The sequence below is a fragment of the Podarcis filfolensis genome (assembly GCF_964270895.1).
Source record: "Podarcis filfolensis genome assembly, chromosome: 1".
Classification (NCBI taxonomy): Eukaryota; Metazoa; Chordata; class Lepidosauria; order Squamata; family Lacertidae; genus Podarcis; species Podarcis filfolensis.
The window spans coordinates 86,625,037-86,641,409 of NC_139604.1; the positions used below are offsets into that span (position 1 = coordinate 86,625,037).

Below are 16,373 nucleotides of genomic sequence, written 5' to 3' on the forward strand. Positions count from 1 at the left end.
TATTTGCCAGAGGCAAAAAGGGGCTGTGCAACAAATTTTGCCTTTGTACAGTAGCCTGCATTTTACCCTCTCTATACTCCATCCAGGCATTATCAGAGTTGAAGGACACATTCCAGCCAGGTAAAAGCACATGGGGTGTAAAATAGGACAAGGGAGGGTTATGGCATGAGAAGAGATCTGAGGACCAGGCAGAGAGACCTGGAGGGCATATTTGGCCCCTGGGTCCCAGGTTCCCCACCCCGGTCTAGAGGCTGCAGGTAGCCCCAGCAAAGCATCCATCTCTCTCCTTGTACTTTTTGCAGTATGCATTCTTCACTCAGGAGTAGATTGATTTGCAGGTTCAGACAGACATTAATTCAAAGCATTATTTTATTTTTAATTTTTTGGGTCAATAACAAGATGGTCCCTACCCTTGGGCTAATTATCTAAGCAGCCGAGACCTTTTGGAGACCAGAAGCAAGTTGCATTGGACCAATTGGCAAACACACACCCCAGTACGTTTCCGAGCACAATTAAAAGTGTTGGTGTGGAGCTTTAAAGCCCTAAACGGCCTTGGTCCTGTATACCTGAAGGAGCGTCTCCACCCCCATCATCCAGCCTGAACACTGAGGTCCAGTGCCGAGGGCGCTGCGAGAAGTGAGGTTACAGGGAACCAGTCAGAGGGCCTTCTCGGTAGTGGCGCCTGCCTTGTGGAACACCCTCCCAGCAGATGTCAAAGCAATAAGCAACTATTTTACTATTAAGGGACAACTGAAGGCGGCCCTGTTTAGGGAAGTTTTTAATGTTTGATGCGGTATTGTTTTTAATATTCAGTTGGAAGTCACCCAGAGTGGCTGGGAAAACCCAGCCAGATGGGGGGGTATAAATAAATTATTACTATTATTATTATTATTATATTTTATCCCAAAGCAATTCCTATTTACAGCTCCTTTCCCAGAAGCCTTCGATTCACCTTGGCTTTCTTACCTTCCTGTTGCTGCCATCCAGGCCAGCGTACTCAATTGTCTTCATGCCAGCATCTGCCCAGTACAGACGATGAGATTCATAATCAATGGCTAGTCCATTGGGCCAGGTCAGGTTGGAAGAGATGATCACCAAGCGGTCAGAGGCGTCCATGCCTGCACGCTCAATCTTCGGGTTAGCCCCCCAGTCAGTCCAGTACATGAATCTGCACACACACACACAAAACTGCACGTGACTTCTGTCCTTTAGTGGCATAATTATTTCCCCCTGCCAATGAGCTCCACAAACGAACGGGCAAGTGCTTTCAACTTTCATAGTGACTACTCTCCTAAACCAGACTCTGTACACCCCACTCTAAGACTCCATGCAAAGGAAGAGTAATAAAAAATAAAAAAGGCTGCCAAGAGATCCCATTATCATGTGGGCCTTCTCTTTTCTGCAAAAATGAGGCAATAGAATTTCAGGACTTTCAGTTCAGAACTTCCATGTGCCATCAGACCATTCCATGAACTTCAAAAAATTAAGACAACACAGTTCCTCTTTAGTCTGTTTTTGTAGGCAAACCTAGGTTGCACTGCTTTCTCACAATGTTTCCTTCCAGGTAGTGACAGTAAGCAATATGAAATGGCCATAGCCAGAGACAGAACATCAGGAATATAGGAAGCTGCCTTGTGCAGAGTCAGGCTACTGGTCCACCAAGCCTCACTATTGTCTACACTGACAGGCAGTGGCTCTATAAGGTTTCAGGCAGGGGACTTTTCCGGCGCAAACTGGAGATGCCAGGGATTTTACTCGGGACCTTTGGCATGCAAGGCAGATGTTCTGCCAATGAGCTACAGCCCTTCCCAAACAGTGAAGGTCATAGAATTAAAAAGTTGAGATCTAGTCTAACCCCCGCAATGCAGGAATCTTTTGCCCAACATGGGGCTCAACCCCACGACCCTGACATTAAGAGTGTCATGGTCTACTGACTGAGCTATCAATGTTAAAAAGCTAGGAACGGGTTTCTTTTTCTTTCTGTGGGACCTTGGAGAACTGAGATTTGTCCCTATTTGCAACCAGAAAGAACATTTCAAACTCCAGGTCAGATAAGGGCAGACCAGTTAAAGACCAATGAGTTAATTTGGCTTTTGTTTGTTTCTTTTATATTTTTACTGAAATTACACCTTGTCCTATAGGCAACTCTGATTAGGTATGCTTTGGCCCCTTCTGTTCTTGGCTTGCACATGAGGAGTTAAGGATGTTGGACACGGAGGAGGAGCCTTGCATTAGGGTAGCTGGACTAGGGCAGTCTGATTGCTCCCAGTCCTGCTGTTCTAGCAGAGCCATCCACACCGGCGTCCAGCCCCCCCCCCAACCTTTTAGGAATTGCAACAGGGACCTTGCAGGGCAATGGCATGAAAGATTTAAACACAATAGCACAAAGGAGACCCTGCTATGCAGACTCCTGCGAAAGCAGCTTCTCACCCTCCAACAGGGTCCACCACAATATCCCTGGGTCTGTCTAGATTCTCCCAGATCAGTACAGTCCGCATAGTTCCATCTGTGTTAGACACCTCTATCCGGTCTGTTCCTGCATAGATTAGAAGAAGAGGATGGAAAGACCATAAGCCTCCAGAGTCATAGGGGAGACCATTAAAGAGAAACATCTAGACAAAAGTACAGTCTCCACTTCACTCCCATCACCAAAGCTGAAAGTATCAGCAAGCTAAATTGCTCAGCGACCCTGAGAAGTTTGCTTTAGAATCCCACTCCACATCTGTACAAACTCTCAGTCAACTAGGCTGCATTTTGAAGCAAGCTTACTTCGGAAGCAACTTCCACTAAAATCAGTGAAACAGAGGACCAGATGCTATTAGCATAGCCAAATGTAAATCATTTCCTGGACTGTACCACTTCAGGCTGCAGGTGACAGGCTGCATGTTTTGAACACTACACCATTGGGGGGGGGGAGAGACCTCTGTGCATAGAAAAATAGCATGTCAGGGACAAATGGAAGCTGGATCATCTCTGTACCTGAGCATACTTTTATTTTCCACATGCAGAGAAAATAAATCATGCTTCCCCTATGGGGAAGCATCCAGACATGCAGCCCTCAAGCCACAGTCTGAAACGGCTTGAGGAAAAGCTTTAATTCTGTGGTCTATACAAACAAATCCATATAGGAATAAGGTGCACGGCAAGATGTTTGAAATGTCCTGCAAGGACAATTGTGCAGCCACTGAGAACATCCTGTGGAAATTTCCTATTTCAGAACTTTACTTTCTTGGATTATTAAAGAGGATCTCATACTCCCAGAATTTCTAGGAAAGCAGCAAAGCTGCATTTGGACACCATGGTTTAATTTTTAATGGGAAAAAAATGAGTCTCACCTACCCCTGAGCTATCCCCTGCCTCCCAACATAGTCACAAGAAGTTTGGCCCATTTTTGATTAACCACAACTCGCTGTACTGTTCAAACCTTACAAAACTGATGAACCTTGTTTCAAAACAGCCAACTTCAAACCACAGTTTATTAATCCAATTCGTTTCAACAAACCATAGTTAAGATTAACCACAGTTTACAGTTCAGATGTGACACATTAAAGTAATAGAATTTGGGAGAGGAAGCTTTCATTATTATCCTCACAACCAAGCTGGAGGAGGAGACAGGAGCGGGAAGCTACCAAACCCAGGGGGGGCGGGGGCATGGCTGATAAACCACAGATTTATTGTGATGTCTGAAAACAATCTATTGCATGTCCATAGAAGGATGTAATATGCCAACCAGTTTGTCTGTGGGGGACGGGATATTGTTCATACTTCCAAATATGCATTATTTGGTATGGCCCAGTTAGGATTTAGGAGGCAATGCTCCAGAGACTAAGGTGGTTTTAGATAGTCAGTACCTGCATCTGTCCAGTACAACTTGTTGGTGACCCAGTCCACAGCCAGACCAGCAGGGCTTTCCAGGCTGCTATCTGCCACAACCTAGCAAGAAACAAAAGCAAGAAGGAATCTTAGGGGGAGAGAGGAGTACCCTTAACAGACTTGCTGCTGGATCCTGCTCAGGAGCAGAAACTTGTACTAGCCACATTCAACTACAAATGGATGTTCACAGATAACTGAATATCAACATCAAAGAGATGGATGCAGAACAAACTAAGACGTAGCATGCCTGTTCAGTTTCTGTTAATTGGTTCTCATAGGAAACTTACAGATTCTGGCTTCACACAATTAACTCAAGGCCGTGTCAATTTACTCTTGGCAGAAAGCCAAGGTCAGCTTGACCTAGAAACTGCTTACTCTGATTGGTTAACGACCAGCACTCAACTCTGTTATCTAGGGATTGCTAGCACAGTTTGGTGTGTTAGGGGTAGGAGTGCTGTGCATGGTTAAGAGAGAGAGAGAAAGAAAGGATTTATTTTGCTTTGTTTTGTATGCAGAAACTCTGCTGGTTTTATTTTTCCTTTTAATAAATCCTGTAAATAGTTATTCTGAGTCTAGCTGACTAGTCATTTCCACCTCAACTAGCTTCTTCGCTGTGAAGGAAAACTCTGCTACGTTTGGGCTAAAGCCATTAGAGCTATGCCTGACACTTCAAAGTTCCATGAGGTTATGGGCATTGTGCTGCCAGCCTGAGTTGTGGTGGTGTCAGCATCAACGGTGTTGGTTCCAGTAGTTCCAGAAGTTGTTGTTCCTGTTGGTGCAGCAGATGGACACTGGCTGGTTCCTGACTGTGGTGAGCTGGTGACGCAGTGGACACAAGGACAACAGCTGCAGCGTGTGAGTGCTGGGTGCTGTGGTTCCCGTTTTCTCTCTCGGTGGTCGTGAGTAGCTGGTTCCGGGTTCCAGGGACATCGCTCTCAAGATGGCCTCACAACCAGTTCAGATGGCTTTTGAGCGTCTGAATGACTCCAATTACTTGCTGTGGTCGGAACGCATGCAGGCAGTGCTGCAGAGGGATCGTCTCTGGCAAGTGGTGAGTAAGTTTCCTGCGAAGCCTGATGATGAAGACCTCGATAAAGACCAAAGAGCAAGGGCCACAATTGTCTTGGGGCTGGAAGATTCCCAGTTGCCGTATGTGAGGGGAATCAAGACAGCTAGAGGTGTGTGGCAAGCACTTAAAGAACTCCATGTGCGTGAGACAGCGGTTTCCAAGCTGTTCATTCGCAAGGCATTGTACAAGGCAATGTTACAGCCTGGGGTTACAATGCAGGAACACCTACACAGTTTACAGTTAAAGTTTGCTGCGCTACAGGAAAGAGACTGTGTATTAGACCAGCAGGAGAAGGTGGCTATTACTTTGAGTTCTCTCCCGGAAAGCTGGGATAATTTAGTTTTGTCTCTAGAAGGCATACAGGAGCGTGATTTATCAATCAGTTACGTTACTGGGCGTTTGATTGAAGAGTGGCAGAAGAGGCAAGAAAGGTCGTTTGCTGCAGAGGCTTCTACAGGCAGGCGGTTTGGAAGGAGTTCTCATGCCGTGCCAGGGGTGAAGCAAGAGCAGCGTGCCGGTGAGGAGTCTGCGTTTGCTGTTAGGCGTTGTTTCCGATGTGGGTCTTCAGCGCATCTAAAACGACAATGTCCTGAGTTGGTCAAGTCTCAGTTGCCGGTGCAGGAGCAGAGACGAGATCAGCAGCAGCAGCAGCAGCAGCGAAAAAAGAAGTTCTTCAAACGAAAACAGTCGGCTCAGCTGGTGACCGCCGAGGTCAAGATTGCTGATGAGAAACAAGCTGTCTGGGTGGTCGATTCGGGAGCGTCTCGGCACATCGTAAATTCAGATGAATTGTTTGTTTCCAAGAACTCAGCACAGCGCAGCCAGGTGGCTCTAGCAGACGGAAGTACTTCCGAAGTGATTTCGGGGGGTGCAGTTTTTGTTCCTTGTCTTCGTGAATGCCTGCAAAATGTACTTTATGTGCCTTCATTAAGGAGCAATCTGATGTCTGTAGATTGTTTGCTAAAAGCTGGCTTTAAAGTGTATTTTGAAGGAGACAGTTGCATTATTAAGAAGGCTGGTGAGATTTTAGGCACTGCTAAGTCAGAGGGAGGCTTGTTTTGGCTTAAAGCGGGATCTCAAGTTGCAGCAGTAGTCAGTAAATCTCAGCCTGCAGTGAATAACAAAGCTATACATGACAACTGTGTGCACTTATTGCATAGGAAAATGGGGCATGCTGGCTGGAAAAGTATACTAAAAATGTCTGAATTGGCTGATGGGGGTAATTTAAAGAGTTGTAACAAGTACCTTGATTGTAATGTTTGTAAAAAGGTTAAAACCCACAGAGTCTCTTACCCCAGAAGTGACAGAGTTAGTGAGTCACCGCTACAGCTGGTTCACATGGACGTAATTGGTCCGTTTGCTGTAAGCAGGGGTGGATCGCGTTTTTCATTAACAATTGTGGATGACGCCACGCGTTATTCTTGGGTTTATCCCATGAAGAATAAGGGTGACATGTTCACTAAGTTTAAAGGCTGGGTGGCATCTGTGGAAAGATTTCTGTCCATTAAACTCAAAAGGATTCAGACGGACAGAGGTGGCGAATTTATGTCAAATGCTTTTAGAGATTGGTTACAAAAGCGTGGCATTGGGCATAGAAAAACGAACGTTTTTTCCCCTGAGGAGAATGGCGTTGCGGAGCGAAAAAACAGATCTTTACAAGACATGATGTTTGCCATGCTTGATGATGCTGATTTGCCCATGTCTTATTGGGGGGAGAGCATGCTCACCGCGTGTTATCTCCAAAATAGGCTCTTTCATCAAACAATAGGTACAACTCCGTACTTTAAATTGTTTCAGAAAAAACCCAAAATTGACCATTTGCATGTGTTTGGATCAAAAGCCTGGGTATTAATTCCAAAACAAATGAGAAAGAAGGGAGATCCTAAGACCAAACAGTTAGTGTTTGTGGGTTACCAGGAGCTGGGAAAAGGTTTCCGCTTTGCTGAAGGGACAAATGGCATTGTGATCTCCAGGAATGCCAGTTTTAGTGAACATAGTGGCTGGGAGAGACTACATGCCAATACTGAGGTTTGGTTTGAACCTTCCCAGGAGCTTCATGACTCTGAAGGTAAACATAGAGAATCAGAGTCTGAGGGGGAGGAAAGTTCAGATAAGAGCTCTCAAGAAAGTGGAATTAGCCAGAGACCAGTTGCTAAGCAACAAAAGAGAGGTCGTAGTTCTGAGGAGGAAAGTGGGTCAGAAGAAACATTTTCTCCCAGAAGATCTAAAAGACAAAACAAAGGAGTGCCTCCGGTGCGTTTTTCTCCAGATACTGCAAATGTGTTTAGTGTAATTGCAGAGCCCAAGAGTTTTCAGGAGGTGTTAAAGTTACCAAAAGAGGAGGCAGAGCTCTGGAAGCAGGCAATGGAGGAAGAGATGTCCTCTCTGAATGAGCACAAGGTTTTTACACCAGTAGCAGCGCCTGAGGGGGCAAAGATTGTAGGCTGCAGGTGGGTGTACAAACTTAAACCTCTGGTGACAGGAGAGTACAAATACAAAGCTCGTTTAGTGGCTCAAGGATACTCTCAGAGGCCTGGTTAGGACATATCTAGGGTTGGAAGTGTGCTGGGCCCAAGATGGCAGCAGAACAAAGTTAAACAACTACTGACTACATACAGGATGCAGGATTGCAAAGGGGCAGTGGTGCCTATGGATCCAGGTTTCATAAAAACACTTCATACAGATGAGAGTCCTGAATTTGAACATCCTGATGTATATCATTCTGTAATTGGAAGTTTATTGTATCTAGCACAGTGGTCCAGACCTGATATTAGCTATGCAGTAGGCATATTAAGTAGATTGGTCTCAAAACCCACACTAAATGCCTGGAAAGGGGTAAAACAAGTTCTGAGATACCTCAAACAGACAATTGGCTATATGTTACAATTAAATTCTTCAGAGGATGAAATGTTGAGTTGCTACTGTGATAGTGACTGGGGAAATTTGCCGGATAGAAAATCTGTCACAGGACTAGTCATAATGGTCGGTGGAGCTTTAATCAGCTGGCGGTCACGCAAGCAAGACGTTGTAAGTGTGTCATCAACGGAATCAGAGTACGCCGCGTTGAGTGAATTGTGCAACGAGGTGATTTATTTCAAGCATTTGTTAACAGATTTAAATGTAAATTGTGGAGAACCAGTACAAGTTTACATTGATAATCAGGCTTGTATAACCTTAAGTAAAACAGAGGGTTTCAAATCGCGTTCCAAACATATCTCTGTAAAATACCAAAATGTGCGTTGCTGTGTACAAGACAATGTAATCACCTGTACTTATGTATCAAGTGAAGAAAATGTAGCAGATGTGTTAACTAAACCATTGGCAAAGGTAAAGAACAAGCGAATGTGCAAGGGTTTAGGTTTGCTGGAAAAATAATCTCCTACATAGGTGTATTTGATGTTAATTGTCCAGCAGAATCTGTGAGGGGGTGTTCAGTTTCTGTTAATTGGTTCTCATAGGAAACTTACAGATTCTGGCTTCACACAATTAACTCAAGGCCGTGTCAATTTACTCTTGGCAGAAAGCCAAGGTCAGCTTGACCTAGAAACTGCTTACTCTGATTGGTTAACGACCAGCACTCAACTCTGTTATCTAGGGATTGCTAGCACAGTTTGGTGTGTTAGGGGTGTGTTAGGAGTAGGAGTGCTGTGCATGGTTAAGAGAGAGAGAGAAAGAAAGGATTTATTTTGCTTTGTTTTGTATGCAGAAACTCTGCTGGTTTTATTTTTCCTTTTAATAAATCCTGTAAATAGTTATTCTGAGTCTAGCTGACTAGTCATTTCCACCTCAACTAGCTTCTTCGCTGTGAAGGAAAACTCTGCTACGTTTGGGCTAAAGCCATTAGAGCTATGCCTGACACTTCAAAGTTCCATCATCTGGCTGCTCCAATGATAAATTGTGGGCGCACACAAAAGATGATTAGAGAATTGATGTGCGCTAGCGGGACTTAAAATTTAATTTGTCCCAGCTGTTTGAGAAAGGTACACTGTAATTATCTCCTGACAGTCTAGATCATATTCTAGCTATCTTCATTTCACTCATTTATTGGACGGCGCAGATGCCCTCATTTCAATGTTTGATTGCATTAGCTGCCCACAGGCACTTGCAAGGCGGCATGCGCATGCCGGTGTGCAGCCAAGCCAGCAATACAGAGAAGTCAATCAAACTGAAATATTCATCTTCAAAAAGGCTTAAATTTCCAAAACAACGCTGTGCGGTGCCTCACTACCCCAGAAGCACATTACCTCCTGTGCTGTTCCATCCCATTTTGCCCGACTAATGGAATCAGTGCCGACGTCCGTCCAGTAGACATAATCATCCTTTGCATCCCAGTCCAGGGCCACTGCGTTGCGCACATCGGCCAAGGGGATGACGGCATCAGACAGGTCTTCTGTGTCGAAGCTGATACGACGGATGTCCATCCTTCGGGCAAAAAGCAGGAACTTGTCAAGACCTGATCAAAGGTCGAAAGGTCTTCTTTTAATTTCTCTAAGTTCAACAACATGGTAACAGACAACAGAAAATTATCTCATTACGTCTTAAGCTCTACTGCATCCACGCCCCTTTTGCATGGACTTCTATGACATGTGTATCCAATATAGTGGAGGACAGACAATGCATAGCTAGCAAGTGGGTAGGATGCTGTACGCATCTGCCGTTGGCAGAGGATGCTTGGGATGGGGACAGAGGAGGATGTGCTGCTGGGAAAGCATCTCCCCAAGGGAAGCAAATCTGACACAAAATGAAAGCGGGCTGACAGCCCTTCTAAAAGGAGGAGAATCATCCTTTCACCAGTCTCCCATATAAATAAGAGATAAGGACGTGAGGGCCCTGCTGAATCAGCCCAGTCAAGCCTAGTATCCTGTGTCTCACAGTGACCAAGTTGATGCTTCTGGAAAGCCCAGGAGCAGGGCACGAAAGCAAATTTGCCTTAGTAACTGGCATTCAGAGGTATACTGCTTCTGAATCAGGGGTGTCATGGCTAGGAGCTGTTCATAAACATATGCCCCATAACTTATTTACTAATTTATTTATAAGATTTCCTGTCTGTCCTTTGCCTTAAGGTCCCAGGGCAGGCAACAACAGAATATACAATTATAAAACAGATAAAACTGTTTAAAGTATAAAACAGGTGAATCCTTTCCACATGGAAACAGAACAGTATAAATTCAGTATAAAATTTGTCTGAACCCTGTTTAAGAAACAATTCAGTATAAAATTTGTCTGAACCCTGTTTAAGAAACAACTATGCAAGTGGCATGTGATAGTATATTTCATAAGTGAATTGCGCATTGTGTCGTTTGTCTGTCTCGAATCATGACTGATTCTATTAGGTGACCCTGAAATCTAATATGACGTAAGAGAGAAAGCATTCCCTCTATCCACATTCTCCACACCACTTTACAAACTCATGTCGTGTTCCATCTCTATCTCTTTATTGTGATGCAACCCACTTTTCAATTTAACCAAAAAAATCACAAAGCTGTCTTTTACTGTTCTAAGCGAAAAACCTTCAAACATATTCACCTTTTCATATAGGGCTCAGTTACACCAATCATTTTGCAAGTTCTCTCCTGCATCTTCTCCATCTCTATAGTATTTTTTTATAGATTCAACCAGAATCCAACACAACATTTAAAAGGCAGCTCTGCCATCAATGTACATAAGCACTTTACATACTACCCATTTTGTTTACATAAACACTTCACAATATTGCCATTTTACTTTCAATCCTTTCCCTGATCGTCCATAGTATAGAATATGCCTTTTTTCTGTTTGTTTTGTCTGCAACCCTCCTCCTCTCTCTTTTTCTTTCTCTCTCTCACTTTCACATGCATGTGCGTGCATGTGTACAGACACCTATCAAGGTGTAAAAGCTCTTCTTTATCACACTTACTCTGAGCACAGGTGTGGCTGCTGGTCTTCCGAAAGCCTGTGGGGCAAGCGCAGGTATACGACGTGTTGTTCGGTAGGCACAGGTGAGTGCAGCCCCCATTGTTGGCTCCGCAACGGTTTCTCCCTGCTCAAATAGCCAAAAACAACCACATATAAGGAAACTAGTAGAGAAAGCAAAGGCTTTAGTTGGTGTTTGGGAAAGATTCAGGGCTTCAAAAGGGCATGCTTTGGAAAAGCTGCTTTGAGTCTTCAAAGATAGCTCATGTGACCATGATCCCTGAAGTTGCTCTGCCCAAACATTCAGAATCAAGAGTCAAGATTTGGACCTTTAAAGCCTACCATTTTTCTAGGTGAAAATAAGCTGGAAAATAAAAAGGGAGGGTTTGAGAGGTCCGAAAGCACCCCACATTTATTTTGATAGGGGTTAATTTAATGAAACCTAACCCACTCAGAATTCTAACAGGACACATACTCTACAAATGTTTTTTTAACAACAGGGGATAGCTATTTTTTTCAGGCTCCATGTTTTAACCATGTCAGTGCAAATACAATGGGAGGAGTTCAACATACCACTAAAAAGACTATTCTGTCAACACAAGCGTTTCAGCTTGCCAGATGGAACCATCTCGCCTTGTCTCCCTACCCCCAAACTCTGCTCTAGGAGTTCCCCTGATCCCACCCCCCACCCCCCGCATGTCAAAAGTGGAAGAAAGGAGAAGGAGGAGGGGGAAAAAAACCTGTTACACTAGCAGACGACCTTGGGCTGGCATCTCCTAGCAGGACTGATTAGCTGAATCTGGCCCAAGAGAGTCTCCGGATAGCAGGCGCTAGTCACCATAGCCCTTTTCCTTCTGAAGTTACCTGCTGGTTGGCGCTGAGGATGCAATGTGTGGATGTCCATGGGGAAGTGGAGCTTGTTGCGGATGATCTCCTGGTTCTTGCCAGTAAACTTGTTGGCGCTGTTTATGCTCTTGGTATGCCAATCTGTCCAGTACAGGCTGTCTTCAAACACCGTGATGGCAAACGGATGTGGAAGGCCTGCAGCAAGAGGGCAGTAAAGGCACATGGATTATTCTAGCCTCCAGAGAAAACAAAACCACTCTTTCTACTGAGTGCTTCTACCTCTAACTCAGAACTGTCTCCAATTAAAGGAGTAAGCATGGCCAAGTTGAGAAGACATAGATGAAACCCACTCGAAGGAGAAACATGACTGCTGATTTAAGAAGATAAGTATAGCTTAGATCAGAGCTGTGAACAAACTGCATACAGTGCATTCCTATTCTATGTGACTTGAGAGTTTAAACTTCACTTTGACTAGTGAAGGAGATGGGCAGTGGCCTCTCTCATTGCTAACTCTGCCTCATACAATTAAATGTGCAAGACACAGGCAGGGTGTGCACTGTGTCTGTAGTTTCTTAGCACTGGAAGTCCAGTGGCCAACAGTCCCACTGTCCTTATTCATTATTTCATCAGAGCCACTTTTTGCCTGCTCTCCTTTGAACTTAATCCCAGAGCGAGTCACAAGAAGAACTCCTAGTACAGTAATAAACTCAACAATAAAAACCACTGGAACCACTCATCAAAATCCGTAACAGCAAATCAGAATCAGCAAGGGCAAGCTTCTACTCTATTTTGAAACCATTTATCCAAACGCCAGACTGAAAAGATATGACTTTAAAAGGCACCTAAAACCCATCAAATTTGGTGAGGGAGGGGCATTCCATTATCTCACCTTGGCTAATAACAGCCTTCCTGTTCTGTCCATCCAAGTCAGCCCTCTCAATAACGTGATGCTTGGCATCCACCCAATACATTCGATGCCCTGCATAGTCAATAGTTAGCCCGTTTGGCCAGAAAAGATGAGTGTCAGCAATGATGCGTCGATTGGAGCCATCCATGCTGGAATACTCAATGCGAGGAGTATTTCCCCAGTCTGTCCAGTAGATGGTGCTATTGGAGAAGAGAAAAGTTGTAAAGGCTGGAAATATGGGATCTTCGTGGATTATGTGAAAAGCAACCAGGCATATCTATGGCAAAATGATTGGTACAAGAGATTATGCATTCAGGTGTTCAGGAGCACTTATGAGGCCTAGGAGAATGGGAAGAGCTTCACTGCTAGGACAAGAGTTCTCATGAGCAGAACTCTATTCAATAGATGCTCCTGCTGCTGGAGAAAGAGAGAAGATTTATTTATTTTTGCAAATTTCATTTTCCCCTGCAGCCCTCCGAAAAGTCACGCTGGAGGGTTGGGTGCAGGTGTGAAAGGGAAATTAGCAAAAACAAAGAAGAACCGCACACACCCCAGTTGGTTTTGTCTGCAGGTCAACTTGGCCAGTTTCAGTTCAGTATGTTTGGACAAATAAATTAACATGGGAACCACCACCCTGAAAACCAACCCCTCCTCACTCACCCCTCCATGGGGTGAAGGGCAATTGCGCGAGGCTTCTCCAGGTTCTCCCAGAGAAGCACCTTCCGGTGGGTGCCGTCCAAGTTTGCCACTTCAATGCGAGATGTTCCAGAGTCTGTCCAGTACAGCTTGTCGTGGATCCAGTCAATGGCCAATCCACCTGGGACACAAAACAGAAGGGAAGTCAAGGTGATTAGTGTATTCTGTGCAACGAAGAGAATCCCATGAAGCAACTACCATAATTTTTTCCCTCCTAAAGGAAAAGGGGAGCAGAGTCCTTCCTTCGCCATGCCTTGCCAAATCAAAGCAGCGCTACACTAGCAAAACCACTAGTTTATCGACCTAGAGATTCATCATTCCCCGCTTCAATTCCCCGTGACTCTGAAATTCTCAACGACGCTCACCTGGGCTCTCCAGCCCTGTGGACACAACTTCCTCCACATTGCTGCCATTGAGATTAGCCCTCATGATGCGGTCCAGTGTGACGTCAGACCAGAAGACCAACTCCTTGCTATGGTGGAAATCAAGGGCGATAGCATTCTCCAGGTTGTTCAGCAGCAAGGTATACTCTGACCGGTGGGGTAAGACCTGCCGGATATCAATCCGATTGGCAAAAAGCAACACAGGCTCCGGCCCTGAAGGACATGGACAGACAAAGGGAGGGGGGCTGGTAAGATTGGACGCCATCACTGTCATAAAGACAACGCAGGGTCTCTAAAACACACAGAGAAATGTATCAACAAGAACATCTATACCAATATCAGGATGTTGCCTGACCACTGTAGTACATGCACCAGTAACCTCAAGACTGGACTACTGCAATGCAATCTACATGGGGCTGCCCTTGGGTCTGGTTCAGAAGCTCCAGCCGAATCTAGTGGCCAGACTGGCGATGGGGATCCCTGCCAACGCCATTGCTAAAACATCTGTGCTGGTTGCCCATTGAGGTCCTTGTATTAATTTTTGAAGTCTGGAACAAGTTAGGTCCAGGGTACCTCAGGGATCTCTTGAACCCTTCTATCCCAGCTTGATCGCTGAGAACATCGGCAGGAGAGTCGGTGGTTGCTCCCCATGTTGGCGAGGCTCACTGGACAGAAACAGAGCCTTTAGTGTCATTGGCCCAGCCCTCTGGAATGCTCTGCCGATATAGAACCAGCAAACGTCTTCCATTTCAACTCCTTCCTTATAAACTGAAATGTGGGGAAGGGAATCTGTGAAAAATTTTCCTATTGGGGTGGGGTTGCATATGGGCCACAGCATCCATGTCAACCCTCCCTTCCCATAACTCCTCTGTTTTGCTCAAGTCAGAATCTGCAGCCCTTGCTGATGGGACTGGCACAGCTGCCATGTGGTTTCTCAGGAATCAGATGAATCAGCATATCTAAATCCTAGCAAAAAAGCCTCACATAAGCACTGCAAATCTCTTGGCTCAGCCACCTCAAAGCCTTTGACAAGCAAACATTCACTAAAAATCCAATCGTGCTCTTCATTCCAGGCTTCCCGACACCCACTCTGCTACTTCTTACCCTGATGTGCAATTGCCTGCTAAGATGCTCAAAGCACAGCCATAGAGCTCCACCACTGCCACCAAACACACCCATTTTCTATTTTCAACAGGAGCATGCAGGCAGGGAGGAGATAAAGAAAGAGCATGGGTCTTATTCTATGGTGCAATCAGCAACTCAGAATTGAACTCCAAATAAAAGCTGAAGCTCCAAACTAAGCAGATAACATTGCATCAGGCACGGTTGTGTTTTTTAGGTAGTGACGGTCCAACCAGAGCGGAGAATCCCTTCTTACCCAGGGCTTTACAGCTGCGCTTGTCGGGGCGAAGTTCATAGCCTTGCTCACACCAGCACTGGAAGCCGCCCTCGTTGTTGGTGCATCCCTGGCTGCAATAGCCTTCCTCTGCACACTCATTCACGTCTGAAGAAGGGAAAAGGAAGAAAGTATTCAGGTATGCAAAAGGGACTGGAAAGCTCTTCCTTATGCTCTGGATTCCACACTTGTTAATTTTCAGCTCACTACATGATAGAGGTTGCAAGAGGAGCTAAGAACTTAAGAGCTCAGACCAACAGGCCTTTCAGCTCAGTATATCCAGTGGGCAAGCAGCACATGAGTCCCAGAGCAATTATGTCATTGGCCCTACACTTGTTTAAACCCTGGTCCTGGCAGCGCTGGGGTAGAGGCCTGAGCAGGAATCTAAATTCCACATCCACTCATATTGTAGACATGCATGATTCTACCAACAGATGGCCCAAGGCATGAGGCTGCTGACCTTGACATGACCTCCCATCCTCCAGGAGCCTGTAACCTGTGTGGCAGGTACACTGCACCGTCCCTCGAGTCATCTGGCACTTCTGGGCGCAGCCCCCGTTGTTGAGGTTGCAGTTTTCTTCTCCAGTTCGAAGACCTGCAGAAGAAGCACATTAAGTTGAAAACTCACCAGGCAGCTGCTTATTTTTTCTAAAATGCTGCAGAAGCCCTACAAAGGCCAGGTTAACACATCACATTAAACCACAGCTTTTAAAAAACAACAACCAAAAAACACCTATGGCTTAATGTGAACCGTCAGTATATTGGTGCACGCTGCTCGCATTTTACTTCTCCACTCCTGCCGGAAACAATCCACACTCTGGCACGTTGTCTGAACCCGGGGCTTATGGTTTGTTTCTCTCCAAACAAGCCATGAGTGGAAGCCAAGGTTTGCTCTTGGCTTACTGCTTATGGTCTGTTTACAGGAAACAAACCATGGGCACAGATTCAGATTACACCAGAAGCCAGACCGTGACCTGTCTTAGGGCACTGCAGCAGGAGCAGAGAAGGAACAAAGCACCTATGTTTCCTGCAGTGTGTGGCAGCATGTTTCTTGTCCACACTAAACAACAGTTTATTTTAGGTAAAGGTAAAGGTACCCCTGCCCATACGGGCCAGTCGTGTCCGACTCTAGGGTTGTGCGCCCATCTCACTTAAGAGGCCGGGGGCCAGCGCTGTCCGGAGACACTTCCGGGTCACGTGGCCAGCGTGACGAAGCTGCTCTGGCGAGCCAGCACCAGCGCAGCACACGGAAACGCCGTTTACCTTCCCGCTATAAAGCAGTACCTATTTATCTACTTGCACGTAGGGGTG

At 45.4% G+C, this 16,373-nt stretch overlaps 1 protein-coding gene across 4 annotated transcripts in view; it reads right to left on the reverse strand.

Moving 5' to 3' along the window:
- The window catches only part of LRP4 (LDL receptor related protein 4), a 100,514-nt gene that overhangs the window by 20,058 nt on the left and 64,083 nt on the right, over window positions 1-16,373 (reverse strand). For 2 of the 4 annotated variants that reach the window (XM_083603735.1, XM_083603733.1), the window contains exons 10-20: window positions 15,523-15,657; window positions 15,045-15,170; window positions 13,649-13,879; window positions 13,248-13,404; window positions 12,570-12,787; window positions 11,699-11,875; window positions 10,839-10,961; window positions 9,187-9,395; window positions 3,852-3,933; window positions 2,431-2,536; window positions 967-1,168 (exon numbers count right to left, since the gene is read on the reverse strand). In XM_083603735.1, the coding sequence (XP_083459861.1) occupies window positions 967-1,168; window positions 2,431-2,536; window positions 3,852-3,933; window positions 9,187-9,395; window positions 10,839-10,961; window positions 11,699-11,875; window positions 12,570-12,787; window positions 13,248-13,404; window positions 13,649-13,879; window positions 15,045-15,170; window positions 15,523-15,657 (1,766 nt within the window). Of the gene's footprint in view, window positions 1-966; window positions 1,169-2,430; window positions 2,537-3,851; window positions 3,934-9,186; window positions 9,396-10,838; window positions 10,965-11,698; window positions 11,876-12,569; window positions 12,788-13,247; window positions 13,405-13,648; window positions 13,880-15,044; window positions 15,171-15,522; window positions 15,658-16,373 lie in introns of all 4 variants that reach the window. The other 2 variants (XM_083603734.1, XM_083603732.1) reach the window with 1 other exon arrangement.